This window comes from Oryzias latipes, chromosome 10 (assembly GCF_053564925.1).
Source record: "Oryzias latipes strain Hd-rR chromosome 10, Olatipes_Hd-rR_3.1".
Lineage (NCBI taxonomy): Eukaryota > Metazoa > Chordata > Actinopteri > Beloniformes > Adrianichthyidae > Oryzias > Oryzias latipes.
The window spans coordinates 26,341,891-26,362,169 of NC_136246.1; the positions used below are offsets into that span (position 1 = coordinate 26,341,891).

The following is a 20,279-nucleotide window of genomic DNA, read 5'->3' on the forward strand; positions in this document are numbered from 1 at the left end:
TTCCTGTGTCCACCTCCACAAACACTCACGACCACCACATCTACTCCTCCCACGCCTCCATCTCCAGATCTGTTGCTTTGGTTTGAACGGGGGGGAAATCCTTTACTGAATTGCGTCATAAATACGTCAATAAACTCATTCACTGACAGTCAGGTACCACAGGAGCCGCCATATTCGCATCTATTGCAGTGTAGCGGCGTTTCTCTCTGCGAGCGTGCCGTGTGTGTGGTCCGGCCAACAACAACAACAGCGGACTCCCCTCCCTCGGATCCCCATCCCGAGATTGGTCCACAGCCACGCAGCCAGCATCCCACCATCGAAGTGTTATCAGCCCGACTTTCACGGACGAGGGGGAAAAAACAAACAAACATGCAACGTGGAGAGGGGGTCTAGGTGGATTACGATGCCTTAGACTTAGGAATCCTGGCACAAGATGGAGGTTAACAGCGTTAGCAGCGAGGTAAGTGGATAAAGGCGTCTTTTCTGCCTTTTTATTTATGGTTAGCGGTGTGTTTGCTTCGTGTTGTCCCGGTGAAGTTGTGCCCTGTGAAACTGGGTACAGCATGAAATTTGCGTCACGACCTGTAGCCGTGATGCATGCTAAAAATGCTAAATAATGCTAACATCTCGTTAGATGTTTATTTTTGTTCCACTGTCAGGGATTACTAGTCACTTAGCAATCTGTTTGAGCTCCCTGGTCCGTTTCTCCTACATAATTGGGAGATTTCGTCCAGTGACATGAGCACTTTTGCTTTCTTTTGTTGTTATTTAATGCCTTTACAAAGAGTTAGTAGTTAGCTTAGCGCGTGCATCTTTAGCATGTGCTAGCTTGCTGCTAGCAGACAGAATGCCGACTCGAAACTTGGAGAGAAGTTTATTTTTTTTTATGTCATTGTTCCAAAAGTATGAATTATTTCAACATCATAGGACATTGATAACACACCTTGTAGTTTAAATGTAATTACTATAGACAAACGAGGCATTGCCTTTGAGATTGAGTGGTGAGTTAAGCGTTTATAAACAAGGTTATAACTAGAACACTTAGTGTAATTAAATACACGTTGCAGCCGATTAATTGTATTTAGAGCTTTAATTTGAGCTACACACTGAAGAATAAACGTGTAGGTTTAGTTGTTTTGTGCAGAGTAAATTCCTGTCAAAAGGCTGACAGGTTTGAGAAGTTTCCCACGCAGAAGGGTAATTTTTAGCTGTAAATTTATCTCCTCATAACTAAGTAAAAGTTTCTGGATTCTGTGCATAGGTTTTTAGATAACAGCCTGCCTTTCCAATTTCATTCAAGAGTTGATGCAGCTTATTGGTTTGAGCAGGGAATTGCTTTTAACCTGTCATTTCTTTGGTTTCTACTAAACTCTGGATATGTTTAATGATCGGTCATATCTCTGATCTCCATCAGTGTCTGTGAATTTGAGACCTGCTTTTTCAAAAAGGCCGGTGCTGCTAGTGCAGGCTGCTCTCTGTGACAAGCCGGGCTCAGCCACAGCAAAGGTGGGAGTGTAAATTTATGTGCGAAAATTGACACAAGAACTGGGCCTGATGCAGTCTATGCTCCAACCAGCCTGGATGCTAGATTTCCCAGAAGGATGAAGGTTTTGTTTCCAGTGTCTGGGCTCTGAAATGTGAACCTAACACGAATAGGATGCTGGTTGTTGTTCTGTAGGAGTAAGAGATAGACTGAAAAAGTGGTTTATTTGGTTTCTGGGCTGTGGATGTGAGTGCATGGGTGGCTCCACCCACTGAGTGGGTTTGCGTAGTGCTATGACTCATCCTCCCTCTTTGGAGTCTTGGTCAAATTCAGCACACAAAAACACACTGAAGCGAAGACGTAATGCAGGCAGCGTTACGCTGAAAAGTTAAACGTCTGATTGTTTCACTTTGGGGGTTTTTGTAATAGGATTTGTGTCCCAGTGCTGACATCCAACTTTTAAATGGCTCTACTTGATTAAAAACAAAAACAAAAAGGGGATTCATTTAATTTAAAAAATGGTAATCTGTCTTAAATCGGATGAATCTCCACAAAAAAACAGATCTTGTTTTGTCTTTGGGGATGAATGCAGACATTTACACATCTTTTTTGTGTTTAGAACACTGATTATGAGGTGATGTGCAGGTTGAGAGCTGGTCAATATGAAAGTATAGGGTTTGACAACAAACAGAACTCGAGTAAGAACTGTGAAAGTGCAGCTTTTTGCTCGTGACTCATCGTTTTTTTTTTTTTTTTCAAACCCTGCCATCATACATGTGGGCGTGCAGCGGCTGTGCTCTTCGTCCTGTTCGATGAGAAGCAACTAGGACTACGCCTGGTGAAGTAGTTTGCCGTTGACGTCTTTTCATTAAAACCTTGTTAATCTGGCTGCAGGTCAATGGACATCAGATCATGGATGAGCCCATGGAAGAGGGAGAGTCTTTCTCAAACTGTGTAAGTACAGCTGCACTCCAGGAGCTCCTCGTTCCCGCAAACCTCTCACACTGATGTTTGTGTAGGACGAGGGGACGTATAAGGAGATTCCTATCACGCACCATGTGAAAGAGGGCTGCGAGAAAGCTGATCCGTCTCAGTTTGAGTTGCTCAAAGTCCTCGGTCAGGGCTCTTTCGGCAAGGTGAGGTTATCTGCTTGCAAGTTTCCATCACATTTTTACGCTCGTCTAAATTCCCCGTCTGTTTCTCGCAGGTATTTCTTGTCAGGAAACTCGTCGGTCCGGATGCATCTCAATTATATGCAATGAAAGTATTAAAAAAAGCATCTTTGAAAGGTAAAACCGAGTCTCCCAGCATGTTCCGTCCACAGCGTCGAGTTTCTGACTCACTGTCCCTCCCTGCATCTTCTCTTCAGTCAGGGACAGAGTTCGCACCAAGATGGAGAGAGACATTTTAGTGGAAGTTAATCATCCCTTCATAGTGAAATTGCACTACGGTAAGAGACACTACAATATATGCCATCTTACAGAGTATTTTACAGGCATTGGAGATGTGTACAAAATGAAAAAAAAAGATTTTCAAAGACCTGCCTTGATGAAAATGGTGTTTTTTGATATTTTTAACGTGTTTTGGAGGCATTTTTCTGACAAAGGACATATTAAAAAAATTAAGCCTAAAGCTGCCTCTCTGAATTATTCTTTACTCAAATCATTGTGAATCAGTAGCAGACGAAAAAAATACTGTTCGAAAAAAAAGCTAGCTGGTGAGCATGTAAACAGAGAGCTCTCAGCAAGGAGGGGAGAAAGGGGGTAAGGGTTGCTCCGTACCAACGGTTCCGCCCACAACTCAAAGTGAAATTTCGAATGAACTCCTGCCGCTCTGCAGAAACGATGCTGTAGAAAACGACAGGTTTAAAAAAAAAAGTTTTCCTAAAAACTGGATGATCAAAATGCAAACGACCACTGGGAATGCTTTAACAATAGATCAAAAGATGACTGGAGTGGGTCTTTTAAAGAACTGAACCATCTGACCATATGCATGCCAAAACTGCCAAAGATAGAGCAATAAGCTTTAGCATATTAGTACTATGAATGAAGATTTCAATGTAAGAGTAATTCCACAAACCCTCAAGGTTTTTACCTTTTACTCGAGTGTTTTTATTCTGAAAAGCTTTCAAGGCTCTGAACTTTCTGTCCAACAAAGGAGGCTGTAGCAACATCTAAATGAAGAATTCAGTCGGCAGTTAAATCTGCTGATGTTTTTGTTCATTCCTATAAGAACACACTACATTCATGCTTATCAATGGGAGGGCGCACTTGAACCTGAAGCAAAAATGCAAACCTCTGAGTTAAAAATAGTTACATTTGTTTATCAAAGGCTTAATACGCAGACATACTCATCCACATCAACCACAATTGCAGAATTTAAAAAAACAACAACATAAAAATACCTTTACTTGTTTTTTTTTTTTTTTTAGAAAGCTTGAATAAAAATTGAAACCACAGAAACAGAAAGACACAACTGTCAGTTTTTAAGCTGTGTAAGGCTGAATGGGACTCCAATGAAAAAACATAAAAGCATTTCTTTCTCCTATTCGCCAGCCTTTCAGACAGAAGGGAAGCTGTATTTAATACTGGACTTTCTCAGGGGAGGGGATGTATTCACTCGCTTATCCAAAGAGGTAAGCTGCCATTCATCTGCTGTAGACCCCATTTGACTTTTATTTACTTCTAGTTATTTTGCTAATATTTTGTTCATAATGTGAAGGAAATGTGTTTGTCTTTATTTGATAAAGATGATTATTCTCATTTGCTGTGATAGCTAAGCTTTTTAAAAACAGCATTAAGTCATTTAGGAGGTGCGTTTTTAGGGCAACAGGACAAACTGAGGATGAAGCCATTTATTTGTCGTTAAAGGAGCCGTCATCATTCTGTTTGCCTCTGATTTAAACCTTAGCACACGAGATACTTTCTTGAAAATCTTCATTTTGCTTCTAAAACGTGTCATGTGCAGGTTCAGAGAAGTGTTTGCTGTGTGTGATGATTCTTTAGATAACACATAAAAAGCTTGCATTAGAGGCAAAGCTGCTTGTAGTTTTTGAAATCAGCATCTTGTAACCGTTCTGCAATGTTGATGTTGTGACAATAATCTGTTTTCTCTCTTTGTGGCAGCTGAAGCTCAATACTGGAGTGTTTTTTTTTTCTTCTTCTCTTTGCTTCTGAATTTCTTTTCAGAGTTCAGAGAGTAAATTTGTCCAGTTCTTAATAGGTTATGTTTACAGAAGAAGATGTGAAATTCTACCTTGCAGAGCTGGCCCTGGCCCTCGACCATCTGCACAGTCTGGGCATAGTTTACAGAGATCTCAAGCCAGAGAAGTATGGACCACAAGCCATACCCTACATCATAAAGAAGATATATTGTACATGTATTAATACACTTAAAAAAATGTAATCTGATTTTTCTTTGGTGATAACTAAAGTATTTTAAATTAAACCAATTATAATTCCAATTTCTCATATTTAAGATCAAATGTTTCATAAAGGCTGAGGCCACGTGAACTTTTTAGAGTATTATATACTTTTAAAATATAAAGATAAGTGTTTTATGCAGAAAAAAAGATCTATTTTGTTTAAGTTTCTATTAAAACGTTTTGTCTTTCAGTATCTTACTAGATGAAGCTGGACATATAAAATTAACAGGTAAGAATTTATGGAGGTGGAAAACCATAACCCATTTGGCAGCTGTTTTACTATTTTATTTCTTTTCTTTTTTGGCCACTGTTATATGCCGCCTCTGAACTTTATCAAACCATGTATAGTAAAAAAAAAAAAAAGGCTTTTTCTAGTCTAGTCTGCTCCCCAAAATGAACAACAACAAAAAAAATCCAATTAACTTTAAAAGCTTGAAGGAAAATGACTCCTGAGGTCTCTAAGGTTAAAACAAATGTCATAATAATGTTTTTCCCACTCGCTTTTTCTGTTCAATTAAATGTTTTTTTTTTTTGTAGATTAAGCCTTTAATCAATATATATATATATATATATTTAAAATATTAGCGCTTTATATATTTATTTCTTGCAGATTTTGGCTTGAGTAAAGAGTCAGTAGATGCGGATAAGAAGGCTTATTCCTTCTGTGGTACGGTGGAGTATATGGCCCCTGAGGTGGTCAACAGGAGAGGACACACCCAGAGTGCAGACTGGTGGTCTCTGGGAGTACTTATGGTACATAACCAACACAAGTTTAAACATATTCGAATATATTTGCGTGTTTTATTCATTTCCTTCTCCACGCGTTTGCAGTTCGAGATGCTAACAGGGACGTTACCGTTCCAAGGGAAAGACCGCAATGAGACCATGAACATGATTCTGAAGTGAGTTTGATGACTGTTGTGCCTGTTGTTTTGGTTTTTGGCTCATGCTGACCTGCTTCTTTATTGTTTTCTCCTCAGAGCTAAGTTGGGAATGCCCCAGTTTCTGAGCTTGGAGGCCCAGAGTTTGCTAAGAATGCTGTTTAAACGTAACCCCGCGAATAGACTCGGTAAGGAAAATGAGTCGTTTACCTCTCAGTAAAAAGCATGCCAGCACGCTGGCATCCACGCAAGCGATAAGCAGCCGGCCGCCGGGAGCAGGAAGGTGTCGATCCTCTGAAAACAATCAAAGAAAACACGGCAGGTTAACTGAACCCCAGTGATTTTGTGTCTTCAGGCGCCGGCTCTGACGGGGTGGAGGAGATCAAACGGCACGCTTTCTTCTCCACCATCGACTGGAATGTAAGCGGGCGCACTTCTCGATCCCACTTCTCACATCCAACTCCCCAGCTTCTGTTGAGGTTTCACACCTCACAAACGTTTGGCTTGATGACTCGTGGCCACCAGTCCTGGCCGCAGCAACCATGTTGGTGTGTGTGGGAGTCTGGGCAGCGGTCCAGTTCTCGCTGTGCGTGCACTAATAGCCCTGTGTGAGTGTTTAAGAGCCAGCAGGATGCTATTGGCTGGACTCTGCCGTGGAGGGGATTGAAGGGGGGTTAATCTTGGACAGGGCTTGGCGCTTCTCCCTCTCACGCATGTTCACATGCGCACCGCAGCGTATGCTTTATTTTTAACATGTTTGTGTCTCTGCCTGTAGAAGCTGTACAGGAGAGAGCTTCAGCCCCCATTCAAGCCCGCAGCAGGCAAACCAGATGACACGTTCTGCTTCGACCCAGAGTTCACTGCTAAAACGCCTAAAGGTACACCCACACACACATGTTCTGCTCACAAACAGCTGACCCTCCCACACCAATGGAAACGGATGCACAGAAATGCAGCTCCTGAATCTATCAGGTGTTTGTTTTTTATTGCTGTTCATGTGATGAATTGTTTTGCTTGTTAAGACTCCCCAGGGATCCCGCCCAGTGCAAACGCCCACCAGCTTTTTAAGGGCTTCAGTTTTGTAGCCCCGGCCCCGATGGATGAAAGCAAGAGCTCGCCGATGCTCAGCATTCTGCCCATAGTCCAGGTTAATGTGCTTCAAACACGCTCGTGTTTTTGCTTTTTTCAAGTGTTTGACCAAGTAAGCTTTCATTGTCACACGAGTTCTCCAGAAACATCCTCCAGGTCAAAATAAAATCACATTTCCTGCATTTTTAAAATGGGGATTTTTGATTTGTAGAATCAATCTCTAAAGACCCACTCCAATGAAAATGGTGTTTTTAACATATATGAAGAAAATGAAAGTCAAAATGGCGGTTCTACGTATTTCCTTATTTAAATAGTTGTGAATAAGGTGTAGTAGACAAAAAAAAAAAAGCAGATTAATAGTGATGTAGAGATTACGCTGAGTGGGCCACAAGCTCCCTGCTCCAAGCGCTCAGGAATGGAGAGGGGAAGTGGGGCGGAGTTGCTCCAGGCCAACATTCCCATCCACAACTTAAACATTTCTAATGAACTACTCTGCTAAACTCTGTCCTAGAAAATGGCACAGATTTTTTGATTTTGGCTGAAAAGGGCATAATCATAACTAAAAGACCATTGGAAACACTTTTAAAACTGCTCAAAAGACGATCGGAGGACTGTGTACGGTGATGCATTTCCTTTAAAGTGTAACTTTAAACAGATTACAATCCCCAAAACCAATCCAAGAACTGAATCTCATTTCAAACCTAGAAGATACTGTGGAGACCGTAGAATATAATTTCACATAGACACACAACTGTTGAATTGACCTAAAATGGTTTGTGTTGTGTATGGATCGATACAAATACAGCTGTACCTTCCAAATATTTTGTGAAATATTTTTGACTTTTTTTTTTAGCACTTTAATGATTTAAATCTTAAAAAAAGGCATTTTAAAAGATATTTTAACATCAAAATTGATATAAAAATGTGTTTTTTTAGGATTTTCACATTTTTCATCAGTGGAAAAAAAATCACATGCTGTATAATTTTGTTTTTCTTTACTTAATAGTCAAGCATAGAGGCAGTGAAATGATGGTCTGGGCTGCTCCGTGTTTAGAGATGTCTTACTTTATATCTAAGAATCTTTTCAATTTATTTGTTATTTTAAGGTCAAAGGAATGTAAGGAGTTTAAACTTTCAATTCATCTTCAAAATCGCTTCAGTTTGACTAAATTTAGATGTTTTCAAATAAGATTGATCACCAAAGATTGAGGCACAAACACTTTTTGGGTTGAAGAGCAATTTCTTTTAATGAGTTTGTTCTGGCGGTTTGGAGCCAAAATCATAAAACGTCAAATTTAATCCATTTTTGGATTCTATTTGATCAGGTCATGACATTTATTTGACGATCTACAAAATTTCATGTCGAACAAAATGTACAAAGACAACTAGTTTTCAAAAAGGGAGCAAATGGCTTTTCTAGTGAATGTGATCATGAAGTATGGTCTAAAAAATCTAGTCTGGGATGGTTTCTGAAGGACAGACAGCCGCAGGTGCTTTACTGTAACTGGTTTAATCGTTAAATGTTTCATAATCCATCGTGACACCTAATAGCTCCTGTCCTCTCCAGATGCACGGAGGCTCAGCCAAGTTCTCTGATCTGTACGAGCTGCAGGAGGACATCGGGGTCGGCTCCTACTCCATCTGCAAACGCTGCGTACATCAAGTTTCTGCCATGGAATATGCTGTGAAGGTGATGATGGGGATCCTTAACCAACATTTTCATGCCCTTTAAACTTCACTTGTTTATTTAGCTCTTGAGTGGGGTCATCTAGACCAGCGGTCCCCAACCCCCCGCCCGCGGGTCATTTGGTACCGGGCCGCACAGAAAGAATAAATAACTTACATTACTTCCATTTTAAGTAGTAGGTAATGTAAGTTATTTACCCTACATTACTTCCATTTTGGGCTGCACGGTGGCGCAGTGGTTAGCGCTCTTGCCTCACAGCAAGAAGGCCCCCGGTTCAAGTACCGGCTGGGGGACATGAAAAAACACAACATCAATGGGGGACTTTTCTGTGTGGAGTTTGCATGTTCTCCCTGTGCATGCGTGGGTTTTTTCCGGGATCTCCGGCTTCGTCCCACCGTCCAAAAACATGCTACATAGGTTGATTGGCAACTCTAAATTGTCCATAGGTGTGAGTGTGAGAGTGAATGGATGTGTGATTGAGGATATTCTACCCTGCGACAGACTGGCGACCAGTCCAGGGCATCCCTTGCCTACGCCCAAGTGGCCGGGATAGGCTCCGGCAACCCCGTGACCCCGAAAGGGAATAAACGGTTAAGAAGATGAATGAATGAATACTTCCATTTTATTAATTTCGGAATCTAAAAGATGTTTTATTTTGAAAAATTGCCCGATTCTCTGTTACATCCGTCTATGTCACTCTTGACGGCCAAGGCCGTCAAGGCGCTCTGCTCGGTCACGTGATAGGTTACCGCTAAAATAAAACCCAGGAGTTAGCAAAAAAATAAAAAATGAACGTCTTTGTAAAGTTTCTTTGCCAAGGGGAAAACGCTCAGCCTGGAGACAAAAGAGGAGCCTTAGACTTCCAAAAAGAGAAAGTTACATTTAATAGACAGTGCTTCTTTTTTGCACCATGAGTGTGGGAAGAGAAGAGGAGGATGACACCTGTGCGATGTACAATGTTGTGCGTGTCAAAATAAAAGCTCGGGTTTCGTGTTGTCACATCTCTTCCTTCTTCGTAGTATTGCTACTAAAATCACCTGCCTAAATTCGAATGACCAGTCCGTGACAATTTTTGTGATGTCATACCGGTCACTGGCGTCAAAAAGGTTGGGGACCACTGATCTAAACCCCACAAAACAGTGTGCTGAACCTTTTTCCTTCAATGATTTGTGATCTTCACTGGTTTCCATGGATTACTTAAAATCCTCTTCACCTTTATCCACCTTTGTCATGGTAGGGAAAACACGTCAATGTAAAAGTGGGGTCATTTTGACCCCACAAGATAGCACAAGGGTTTAAAAAAAAAGTGTGTGTGTGCATTTTATTTTGAAAAGCTAAAGATTTAGATTAAGCCATTAAACCAACAAAAGTTGAATCCAAATTTAGAATCTTTGGAGTGATTCCAGATGCATGATGCTGAAATGACGGCTGATGTGCACACCAGAGCACCACAAGAGGGCAGCGTAGGCTCAGACTAGAAACATTCTCTCAGCTGCTTCTATTAACTACTTTTGTTCGCTTTCTTTTTGTTCAGATTATCGACAAAAGTAAGAGGGACCCCTCGGAGGAGATCGAAATCCTGATGCGATACGGGCAGCATCCCAACATCATTACCCTGAAAGATGTCCGTTGGGATTTTTTCAAATATTCTCCAGGTTTTTGTAGAGTGTAGAAAAGTGTGTAATGCTGTGCGTGTTTTAGGTGTATGACGAGGGCCGGTACGTGTACCTGGTAACTGAACTGATGAAGGGAGGGGAGCTGCTGGATCGAATCCTCAGGCAGAAGTTCTTCTCTGAACGAGAGGCCAGCGCTGTGCTGTACACCATCACCAAGACTGTTGACTACCTCCACTGCCAAGGGGTGAGGACACGGGTGGCGCAGAGACACATGTAGGGGAGGAAGACCCCCTTAGGCGTTAGGCACAACTGCCCTCAAGGGTGCACACGGCTGTCTGAGGGCGAAAAATTAGCACACTTGTACAGCCCTACAGTCATGCTACGACCTGTCGCCGTAGCGTGACTTAATGTCCAGAAAACCTAACATCACCGTCCTACAGGCACACCCTAGGCGCATGACATTCGCACATGCTCAGTAAGGGACCTGTACACGCACCTTACTGATGACTGGCTAAAATGTGGTCTAAGAACACTGGACGTCAGCCTTGCCTGTACGCCATAAGTGCGTCCAACTTACGATATCTTTACAATCCATTAACCACTTGTGCGGCAATGGTACGTTCCATTTTCAGTGTGTCCCTTTAGGAGGTTGTATGAGCCTCAAAGGAACAGCAAGACACACCTTCTCTCCCCTTAAATGTGGCCCAGACAACCCCAAAACCTGCAGTCAACTCCTTATATAGGTGGATGTGACTCAGACTTTCTTTCCTCCTCCGTTTCTGCAGGTGGTGCATCGAGACCTGAAGCCCAGCAACATTTTGTACATGGACGACTCTGGAAATCCAGACTCCATCAGGATCTGTGACTTTGGCTTTGCTAAGCAGCTTCGTGGAGGCAACGGCCTCCTGCTCACCCCCTGTTACACTGCCAACTTTGTGGCACCAGAGGTGAGACTCATCTTTTTAACGCACTAAAAAGTAAATTATGTAAAAGGATAAAGATAGTGGTTAATTGGCTCCTAACCTTGTGTTTCTGTGTGTGAAGGTACTAATGCGGCAAGGATATGATGCAGCCTGTGACATCTGGAGTCTTGGTGTTCTGCTGTATACCATGCTGGCCGGGTACGAGTTCATCAGGGGCTGCTGGGAAAATTAAGGCACTTTTAGTGCCAAGTTAAATAACTTTTTATTTATTTGAGGCTATGAAACTTTTTTTTCTGTTTTCTTTTTAAAGAAAAAAAAAGAATTTCCTTGTTAAAAGTCTCTGCTATGTCCTGTTGAAATATAAACTCTAAAATCTGGCTAATAAATAGAAGTTGTGTAGTCATACTGTGTTGACTTGAAAATTAAAATGTAATCTTTAATTTATTATTCAAATTAAATGACTTTGATATTTTGGGATAAAATCTTGGCAGTTATTTTACCAAAGCTCCCAACCTACTAAACAAAAAATAACTAAAAAAACCTACCATGTTCAAGATTTGGTCCCTCTGTGACCTACATTTAATTATTTATTTTAATAAAAGGTCCCATGATTTTATTCTTGTTTTTATTTTTACCTTCTCTGGTTAATGCGGGACAGCAAGCCTTCAAACTCAGAGCGAGAACACAGATGCGAGGAACTCAATTGGGAATTTTTACTTTAGGTTTAATTTTAACTCCATGCAGCCAACAACACAATCCAGCTTTGGACGCACTTAAAATATGTGCGGTCAACGCAGCAATGTGCCATCTGCTCTTCTCTCGTACCTGAGCTTGTGCACGCTGGACGGGGCAGATGTGCAACGTGCATGCGCTACTGAGCGTCTTTGCCGCAGTTTGATTGACAACAATTTAAAAGGAGAAATAGTCAGAAATGCCAAAATGGCTAAAATAAAACGTTTTTTTTTTTAACATTTGTTCTCTCTCATCAGAAAAAAGCCACACGTACACATCAAAAACTCAAAATACATGATTTTCATCGGAAGCAAACTTTAAAGTCCAAAATTTATTTAAACGAATTACACATGTACGTTTATATGAGTCTATTTATATGTTTTTATTCAACATAACTCAATGGTCTCTAGTACAATATATTATTAACAACATTGGATGGATATTGTAGACTTTATATATTTAACATTTTATTTTTATTTCTAATTCTGGATTTTATATATTATTTTAAAAACTTGGAGAGCATCATAATTTTTTTGTTTATTAAAACAATAATAATAAATGATAGATTGTAAATCTGAAACCCTGCAGATATCAAATGATAACAGTTTATTGCACCCTGCCTGTATTCATCATTTTTTGACATTTGGTATTTCTACACAAAACGCAAAATTATCAAAATGTTGATATAATTTGACATCCATGTTTTTGTTATTATTATTAGATTGTAATATTTAAAAAACCAATCGGTTAGTTTTTATGGGATTTCAGCAGGAAAAGTGAAACAATTAAGAAATAATCTTAAATTGGACTCTTTTTCTTAACAAAAGTTTCTATTGCAGAGAATTGAAGCTTTCTATAAAAGATTTTTTTCAGGTATTTTCTATATATATGTATATATATATATATATATATATATATGTTGGTTGTCTAATACTTGGGATTCTCTTAATAGAAATCATGAATCCACCAGAGAATACTGGTGACTGGAAAAACCTTGTTTTCTTTTTCTTATTGTAAGCAATGTAGAGCTTTTTTTTATTCACGTAAAGCTTAAAATTATCCCTAAATATTTGTATCCCCTCTGATTTTCAGGTACACACCTTTTGCTAACGGGCCAAACGACACACCGGAGGAGATTCTTCTCCGGATAGGTTCTGGAAAGTTCTCCTTAACGGGCGGCAACTGGGACACTGTTTCAGACTCCTCCAAGGTGCAGAAAGTAACCCTGAACCCCTGCAGAGAGGAAGCTTAACTATGAACTCGTCTTTGATGCTGCAGTGACAGCTCTAATGCTGCATTCACACCGGACACGACTCGCATCTGGGGCGTCAACTTTCAATGTTCAATCAATTTACAGACACAGACTGAGGTCCTGCGATGTGATTTCAGCGTCGGGCGCGACGTGTCAACCAATCAGGGACTCTGATCGAGTTGGACACGTGACGCTTTCACGTGTCCAACTCGATCAAAGGGTAGAAAAATAAATCCAATATGGCTGCTTGATGCAAGAATGTTTATACATCCATTTTCTTAACTGGTTACCATTGGGCGAAGGCGGGATACAGCCTGTACAGGCAGCTAGCGATCTGGCGTGCTACAACGGCACCCGGGGTCCGGCCAGACCCTGGGCAGTGGCGTTCGCTAGCTCCAGCTCCATGGGCCCTGTGACATGCTGATGACCTGTCCAGGGTGTATCCCGCCTCCGTCCAACAGTAACCGGGATAATCTCTGGCAACTCGGCGTAGCAATTCAATTTAATTCAATTTTATTTATATACCCCAATATTACAACAGTAGTTGTCTCAATGGAGGAAGAGGATCGAATGCCGCTCCTCCGGGTCCTGCAGTAGGACCCAGCGGTGTGGTTTGACCACTAACCCTCTCGGGTTAACCATATACAGACGGAAGTAAAAGGGCTGTAACCCAGGTGCACTTCACTCCCGCACCGGGAGAGACTGAAGGATCTGGTGATCCCCTCTGTAAAGCTCCCCAAAACATATAAAGCATAGGAACTCGCTCAACATCATCCACGGTTTCCATGATGTGGTAATGAAGAGTAACATTGACGGTGTTCTCGGGGCGTCAAGGCGGCGAGCGGTAAATTTGACTTGCGTAAAAGGAGAGGCAGCAGACGCGAATTTGGTGCCCGAATCGCGTCCGGTGTGAATGCAGCGTAATGGTCCTTCAGAGGTTTGTGTTTGTTCTCTCCTGACTCTGTATGTCATTTTACACATCAGGACCTGCTGTCCCATATGCTCCATGTAGACCCTCATCAGCGATACACGGCCGAGCAGGTCCTCAAGCATTCCTGGATCACATGCAAAAATACACTACCACACTTCCAGCTCACGCGCCACGACGCGCCGCACCTCGTCAAGGTCAGTCTGAAGAGTCCAAACCGTGTCAGTTTAGGGGGCGTTGTCATTTGTATAGCACCTATCAAGATACAAATCACAAAGTGCTTCATAGTAAAACACAGAATATAAAAAGAATTGTGAAAAAGCAATTTAAAAAGATAGGTTTTTAGCTGTTTTTTAAAAGGAAACACAGATTCTGCAGATCTGAGGCTGAGAAGAAGGGAGTTCCAGAGGGATGGAGCCACTGCTGCAAAGGCTCTGTCACCTTTAGTCTTTAACCGGGTTCTCTACACCATCAGCAGACCCTGGTCACATGATCTCAGGGACCTGCTGGGCTGCAAAAGCTCTTTTATATAGACTGGTGCTCGGTTAGTAGGAGCTGTGTATGTTAAAACCAGGATTTTAAAATGCACTCTGTAGCGGATGGGGAGTCCAGCTGGATTAAAAACGGGGTGACGTGTGAAAACTTGGATGAATTGGTTGCTTCTCTGCTTGGTTGTTTACCTTTTTGACCAATCAGTGTCATTCATTATGTATTTGTCTTTGTGGTGCTGAGAGTTGTGTCTTCTCCAGGATCACAGAAAAAACTTGTTTTATTTCATCTTTAATTATTGTTCAACTTTTGAAACAGTAAAAATCGGCTTCACATCTCATAAGACTCAAAAATGCAACAGTAGACACTGAGGCTGAAACTCATCCAGCATTTAAAAATGAGACTTTGAGGATCAGTAAGGACCAAAAAATGAACTGTTTCATGGATTTCAACTAGTAGTTTCAGACATTTTTTTTTCTTTTCAAAAAAAACAAAAATGAAAAAAAGTTTATTCATAAAAAATAAATAGGATGATAATTAATACCAGAAAGGTCATATTTCTACACAAACAGATTGCTAACGTGGTGTCAGATTCCATTGAAGACCATAACATCCCACAATATAGACTCTGTTTTATTCGCTATGAAGAGATATCTTGGTTTTTGCGCTTTAACTTCACTCTCCTTTGTTTTTTCTTTTGTTTTGTTTTTTGTATCTACTTTATTTTTTAATTAGTTTGAACCATTTTTCAAACTCCAACAACAAAAAAAACTGAACCCGATCAAACAAAAGTATCTTGGTTTCAAATATGTGATGAATAAGTGAGAAATGTCAAGATGTGTGTGTGAATGTGTATGTTTACACATCTGAATGTGTTTATTCTGAAGCTTTTTTTTTGCAAATAAAAAAACCCAAATATGTCCACAGAATGAGGTTCAATTTCGTGAATATTGCTGAAGAACTTCATCCTTTTTTTGTGGTTCATTTCACACCCACTCCTAAAAATGAAACCCTCTATAGTTTGTACCGCTTCCGATGATTAGTGACCCATAAAATGAAAAAATCTAGGTAATATAGGCAACTCTCGTCATCACGATTGTTTGGCTGGAGATTTTCTTGTTTGCAATTTTCTTTACTATATCGCGGTTCACCTTTTGTTTTTTCTTTTGCATCCTGATTGGTTGTAGACCTTGTCTTGATGCCTTCAATTTGCCAAAACTGCATAAATCTTTCATCACTTGCAGATCCTTGGTTTCATTTTATTATTCTGGACTTATTTCTCTGCAAATGTTTAAACTTTGAGAGTTTAAATGAGAGAGGAAATGATAAAAAGAAAGGTTAGTGTGTCTGAGGAAAGTATATAAAGTGTGTAGTGAGGGATTTAACAGCCTTAAAACATCGATAATCTTATTTTGCGGGTTTCCCCTGTTGAAAGTTATTTTTTAGGACATAACTCCCGCGATCAATGAGGGAAGATTATTAATGTCCTTTAGTTTACTTCCCATTCATCAGTCTGAATACTCAGGGCTTCAGTTAAAAACGTTCCAAGATAGACAAGAGTTTGCGTTCAGAGGAACTTGAATGGAAACAGTTGAATTAAACATTTAGGGTCAAAATGTGCACAACTCAGTTAATTTTCAAATGTAGGACGGGTCGGGCAAAAACTTTCCTGAAAAAAAAAAAAACTTCTTTCCTATTCATGAAACAGGAGCCCCAACAGATGCCTGTGTGTGGAACATCCTCACTTTCATCAGCACACAAAGAACTACACAAAAAGTTGTTGCCTCTTTTTGTTTGTAATCTTTCCTCTATGGATTTCTTTATCGACCGTCAACTACTTTACACCTTTTTTTTTTGTCCCCCATCTAATATCCCACTCTCACTCTTGTCTTCCATCTTATCCAAAAAGAAACGCACACAAGTATAATAAAAATAAAAGTTTAGCTTCAAATACAGAAGGGGTTTATACAAATATACACCTTGTGTGTCCAAAGCTACAAACCCCAAACCGTAACATCTGACATCCAATACAAGGGGCCCTAAGCTCCTGTTTACTCAACTATTGGATGGGTATAGTACAAGTATAGAAAAAAAAAAGAACAGAGTTATGAGAACGGTTTCTTTCTGTTACAGTTTATAGACCTGCATACAAACGATCAAAAGAAGAGGTGGAAATAAGGTGACATTGTTTTTCTTTTTTTGGTTTTATCAGGGAGCCATGGCTGCGACTTACTCAGCGTTGAGTCAGAAGACGAGTCAGCCGGTGTTGGAACCCGTGGCAGCGTCCAGTTTAGCCCAGAGACGCAGCATGAAGAAGCTCACCTCAACAGACATGTAGACGCTCGTCGCTCTCCCTCAGTTTTGGCCTCGTACCTAAAGACTCGGAAAACGCCAACGGACGCGCATGCACGCTCAACCCCCAAGTCTCGGCCAGTTCAAACTACTGTCTGCTTTCCCAGAGTATTTATTTGAATCTACCATCAGCGCGCCCCCCCCTGACACACTCTCAGACGTCAGAACAGGCAGACGGGAAGCGGTTAAGAAGAAGCGGGAAACTCACATATCTGTTACTGCTGGGAAGTTGTATTTACTTGTATTTATTTCCAGAGCTTTCATATGCACTCGCCCTCTTCGCCTTTCATTCTTTCTTCCTGGGTTTGTTGGAAGAAACACACCAGCTGATGTTCTCCTTCACTGTGATTGGCTGATTTGAAGCTGCTTTATTAAACTGTGTCCCATTCCCCCACTGCTCTTCATCTTCACCCTCCTCCCGCTCAGTTGATTTCATCTATATCTTTTTAACTTATTTTTTTTTTAGGATTGTGGCTGTTCTACAGTGCCAGCATAAATGTATCGACCGAGGAGAGTTTCAGATAAATATATAAAAAAAAGACTCAATTTCTGTTTTGTTGCAGATTAAAGCGATTTCTCAGGATCAGAATCATTAACCAGCACTTTGGGAACCGTCATGCATGTTTGATCAGAACCCATTTCCTCTCCATTCACATTCTTTCCCCCATTCAACTCACATGTTTGGTGAAACTTCGTGGAAAAAAAAAAGAATCACACAAGCTGCAGAAGGATGAATGCTCATGCCAAGACCTAAAGAGTTAGAACATGGGCTAATGGTTTTTTTAGACTGTGTTTACAAAAAAAAAGAAATAAATGTATGTGTGGATAGCTATGAAGATGAACAGCATGTGGGGCAGCAGTAGGGATTCTCTGGGAGCTGGACACACGGTCAAACCAGAGATGCTGAATTACAAGATATATTTCCATGGATATCTCTTCAAAAAAAAGACATTGTTGAAACTGTATAATATTGTATTTATTTCATTTGATTTTTAAAATTCTATTTTTCTTTCAAGTTCTGTATATATTGACATTAAAGATCATTATTGACATGCACAAGCTGTGGCCTTTGACCTCTGTCACCTCCAACCAAAGTTACTTTACAAAGTATTGAGGTGGGCTCTTATTATTGACCAAATACCCATTTGCTGCACCATTGTAGAAATGAATACTCCACAAAATTATGTGAGATTATATGAATGGATGACTATAATGACAGACCTCTTTTTTTATTTTTAAGAAGGAAAAACTGCCATTTTTTCCCCTCAGTATGCAGTTATCTAACAGAGGCCCATTTAGTAATGGACCGAACGTTGATCTCTTTTCCGTTGAGTTTAATTTGAACAAGCTAAAATGACTGCATCCTTCCAGATTTGTTCAAAAAATAGAGTAGGGCGAGAAAAACAATGACCCTAAGAGTTTATGTCATTCATTCATTCATCTTCTGTTCCGTTTGTTACTTTTGGAGTCACGAGGCTGCTGGAGCCTATCCCAACCACTCACAGGTGAAGGCTGGGGACACCCTGGACAGATCGCCAGGCTATCGCAGGGCCACAATCACACAGAGGGCGGGTGGCCGTGGTGCAGCGGTCAACCTCTGATCACTGTACTGCAGGTTCGATTCCTACATTGTTCGCCCTTCTGTCGAAGTGTCCCTGGGCAAGAGACTGAACCCCACCTTGCCCCTGGCGGCAGGTTGGTGCCAGTGTTCGGCAGCGTGTGAATGGGTTTGTGACTGTAAAGGGCTCTGGGCCTTCAGGGAAGGTAGAAAGCGCTATACAAGTATTTACCACTCACACCTATGGACAATTTAGAGTAACCAATTAGCCTGTGGAGCATGTCCTTGGACGGTGGGAGGAAGGCGGAGTCCCCGGAGAAAACCTATGCATGCAACCGGAGAACATGTAAACTTCATGCTGTGAGGCAAGAGCGCAAACCACCGTACCAACGTGCAGCCCGCCTCTCCATTGACAGAGTCTGGAAATGCATTTACAAACCTTACAAGAGAGGAAGAACTTAGTGAAAAGGGCACCGTTAAAGTAATCCGGACTGAAAATGCCCATTGTGGTTCTGTGGTTCAGCCTTCACTTCCACCTCTTTCACTGTCAGTGTCTTCTGGGTCTACTGACACAGATTTGCTGTCTCCTTCAGATTCTTCAAGCTCAGGAGCAATGTGGCCAGTCAATTTTCCTGTGCCTCAGTTTTCTTAGGACTCGGAGCCGAAACTTCAAAGAGGCAATGCTGCATGAAAAAGGATTGCACTCATTTCTGATTCAAAACTTAAATCAAACATTCTTGAAACCGTAGTGCAAGAAATCATCAAATACTAACTTCACTGCAGTGACAAGGAATTAAACGCTGTGGCAGAGGCTCTTGTCTCGCAGCATCCTTGCTTGAGTGACAGAGGTTCTTTCTTTGGACATGGTGGATGGAAGGCCAGTTTGGTAAATAAGCTTTCCATGTACCGCACTCATCTGAGAAAACTTGGATCTACTAAAGTGACTATCAATTCCCTGAAGAACAAGCCAGAGGGGGAAAACAAGTCCAGCAGCTTCCATAAAAAAACCTCGACGGTCAGAAGTGACTTATTGACCCCCACATCCTATTGGAGAATCAGACACAAGCCTGGAAAGACTGAAAGTTGGACTTCTTGATTATGTGACGAGGACCAATTCAAATTAATTTCACTTTCATGCAGGAGACGAAAAGTAATTTCCGAAGAGCCAATGGTTCCGGACTTCAAGACAAGATGGCCTGCTTTCTTTCACAAGAGTGAGGTTTGTAATACTATAGCATTCATCCTCCAATTATAAATACCAACAAAACATGTAACTGCTATGGTCCAGTCCCCTAGATTTTTCCTTGACATTTTTTTGCAGTTGTCAGATTAAGGCTTTATTTAAGTGCTTTCAGATAAATGCTGAATTTTGGAGGATAACCACCATGCTGCTTCAGTCCAGATTCCTCTCCCAGCTGGACATTCACACAGACAAAATGATGAAGGTATTCAAGAATCGAGGAGGAGGGATTAGAGCCAAACTGAAGCACATCCTGGAAAAGATTGAGATGGGTTGATTGGTTATCATTAATGTGCCCTAGGGACATGTCTGTCTAATTTAAGGTGCATTTATTATGTCGGCACTTCAGTTCAAAACAGACACCTTAAAAAAGAACATTAAAAATATTCCAGAAAGGTTTATAAACTCTCAAAATCTTGTATGTTAAGGGACACAGTGTAACTACTTTTTAACAATCTCACATTAACCAAAAAATTACGTACACAAATTAATCATCCTTACAACTATTCAGACAGGTGAGCCCCTGAATATAAATAACAATGTTTAATTATTTTTTTATTTGTGTCACAGATGGTATTTTACTGTAATTGCAAGGATAACCCAGATAAAATATTCCATAGAAAGC

At 40.8% G+C, this 20,279-nt stretch overlaps 1 protein-coding gene across 1 annotated transcript; it reads left to right on the forward strand.

Annotated features, from left to right (window-relative positions):
• The first annotated feature begins 23 nt into the window (after positions 1 to 23).
• rps6kal (ribosomal protein S6 kinase a, like) lies at positions 24 to 17,915 on the forward strand. Its single transcript, XM_023959341.2, has 22 exons — positions 24 to 460; positions 2,378 to 2,437; positions 2,503 to 2,619; positions 2,691 to 2,772; positions 2,853 to 2,933; positions 4,039 to 4,118; positions 4,706 to 4,812; positions 5,099 to 5,136; positions 5,518 to 5,660; positions 5,739 to 5,809; positions 5,888 to 5,976; positions 6,144 to 6,208; positions 6,564 to 6,666; positions 6,811 to 6,935; positions 8,445 to 8,567; positions 10,099 to 10,188; positions 10,266 to 10,424; positions 10,966 to 11,127; positions 11,225 to 11,301; positions 12,928 to 13,045; positions 14,072 to 14,212; positions 16,717 to 17,915. The coding sequence occupies exons 1-22, from the start codon at positions 434 to 436 to the stop codon at positions 16,840 to 16,842; spliced, it is 2,184 nt and encodes a 727-aa protein (XP_023815109.1). The 5' UTR covers positions 24 to 433; the 3' UTR covers positions 16,843 to 17,915.
• Positions 17,916 to 20,279: the final 2,364 nt, after the last annotated feature.

What these genes read in the sequence shown, in the direction of transcription:
- rps6kal (XM_023959341.2), top strand. Translation starts at nt 434, where the DNA reads ATGGAGGTTAACAGCGTTAGCAGCGAG. An exon ending in CCATGGAATATGCTGTGAAG is followed by an intron (nt 8,568 to 10,098) that starts GTGATGATGGGG and finishes CTTTTTGTTCAG; the next exon opens with ATTATCGACAAAAGTAAGAG. An exon ending in ACTACCTCCACTGCCAAGGG is followed by an intron (nt 10,425 to 10,965) that starts GTGAGGACACGG and finishes CCGTTTCTGCAG; the next exon opens with GTGGTGCATCGAGACCTGAA.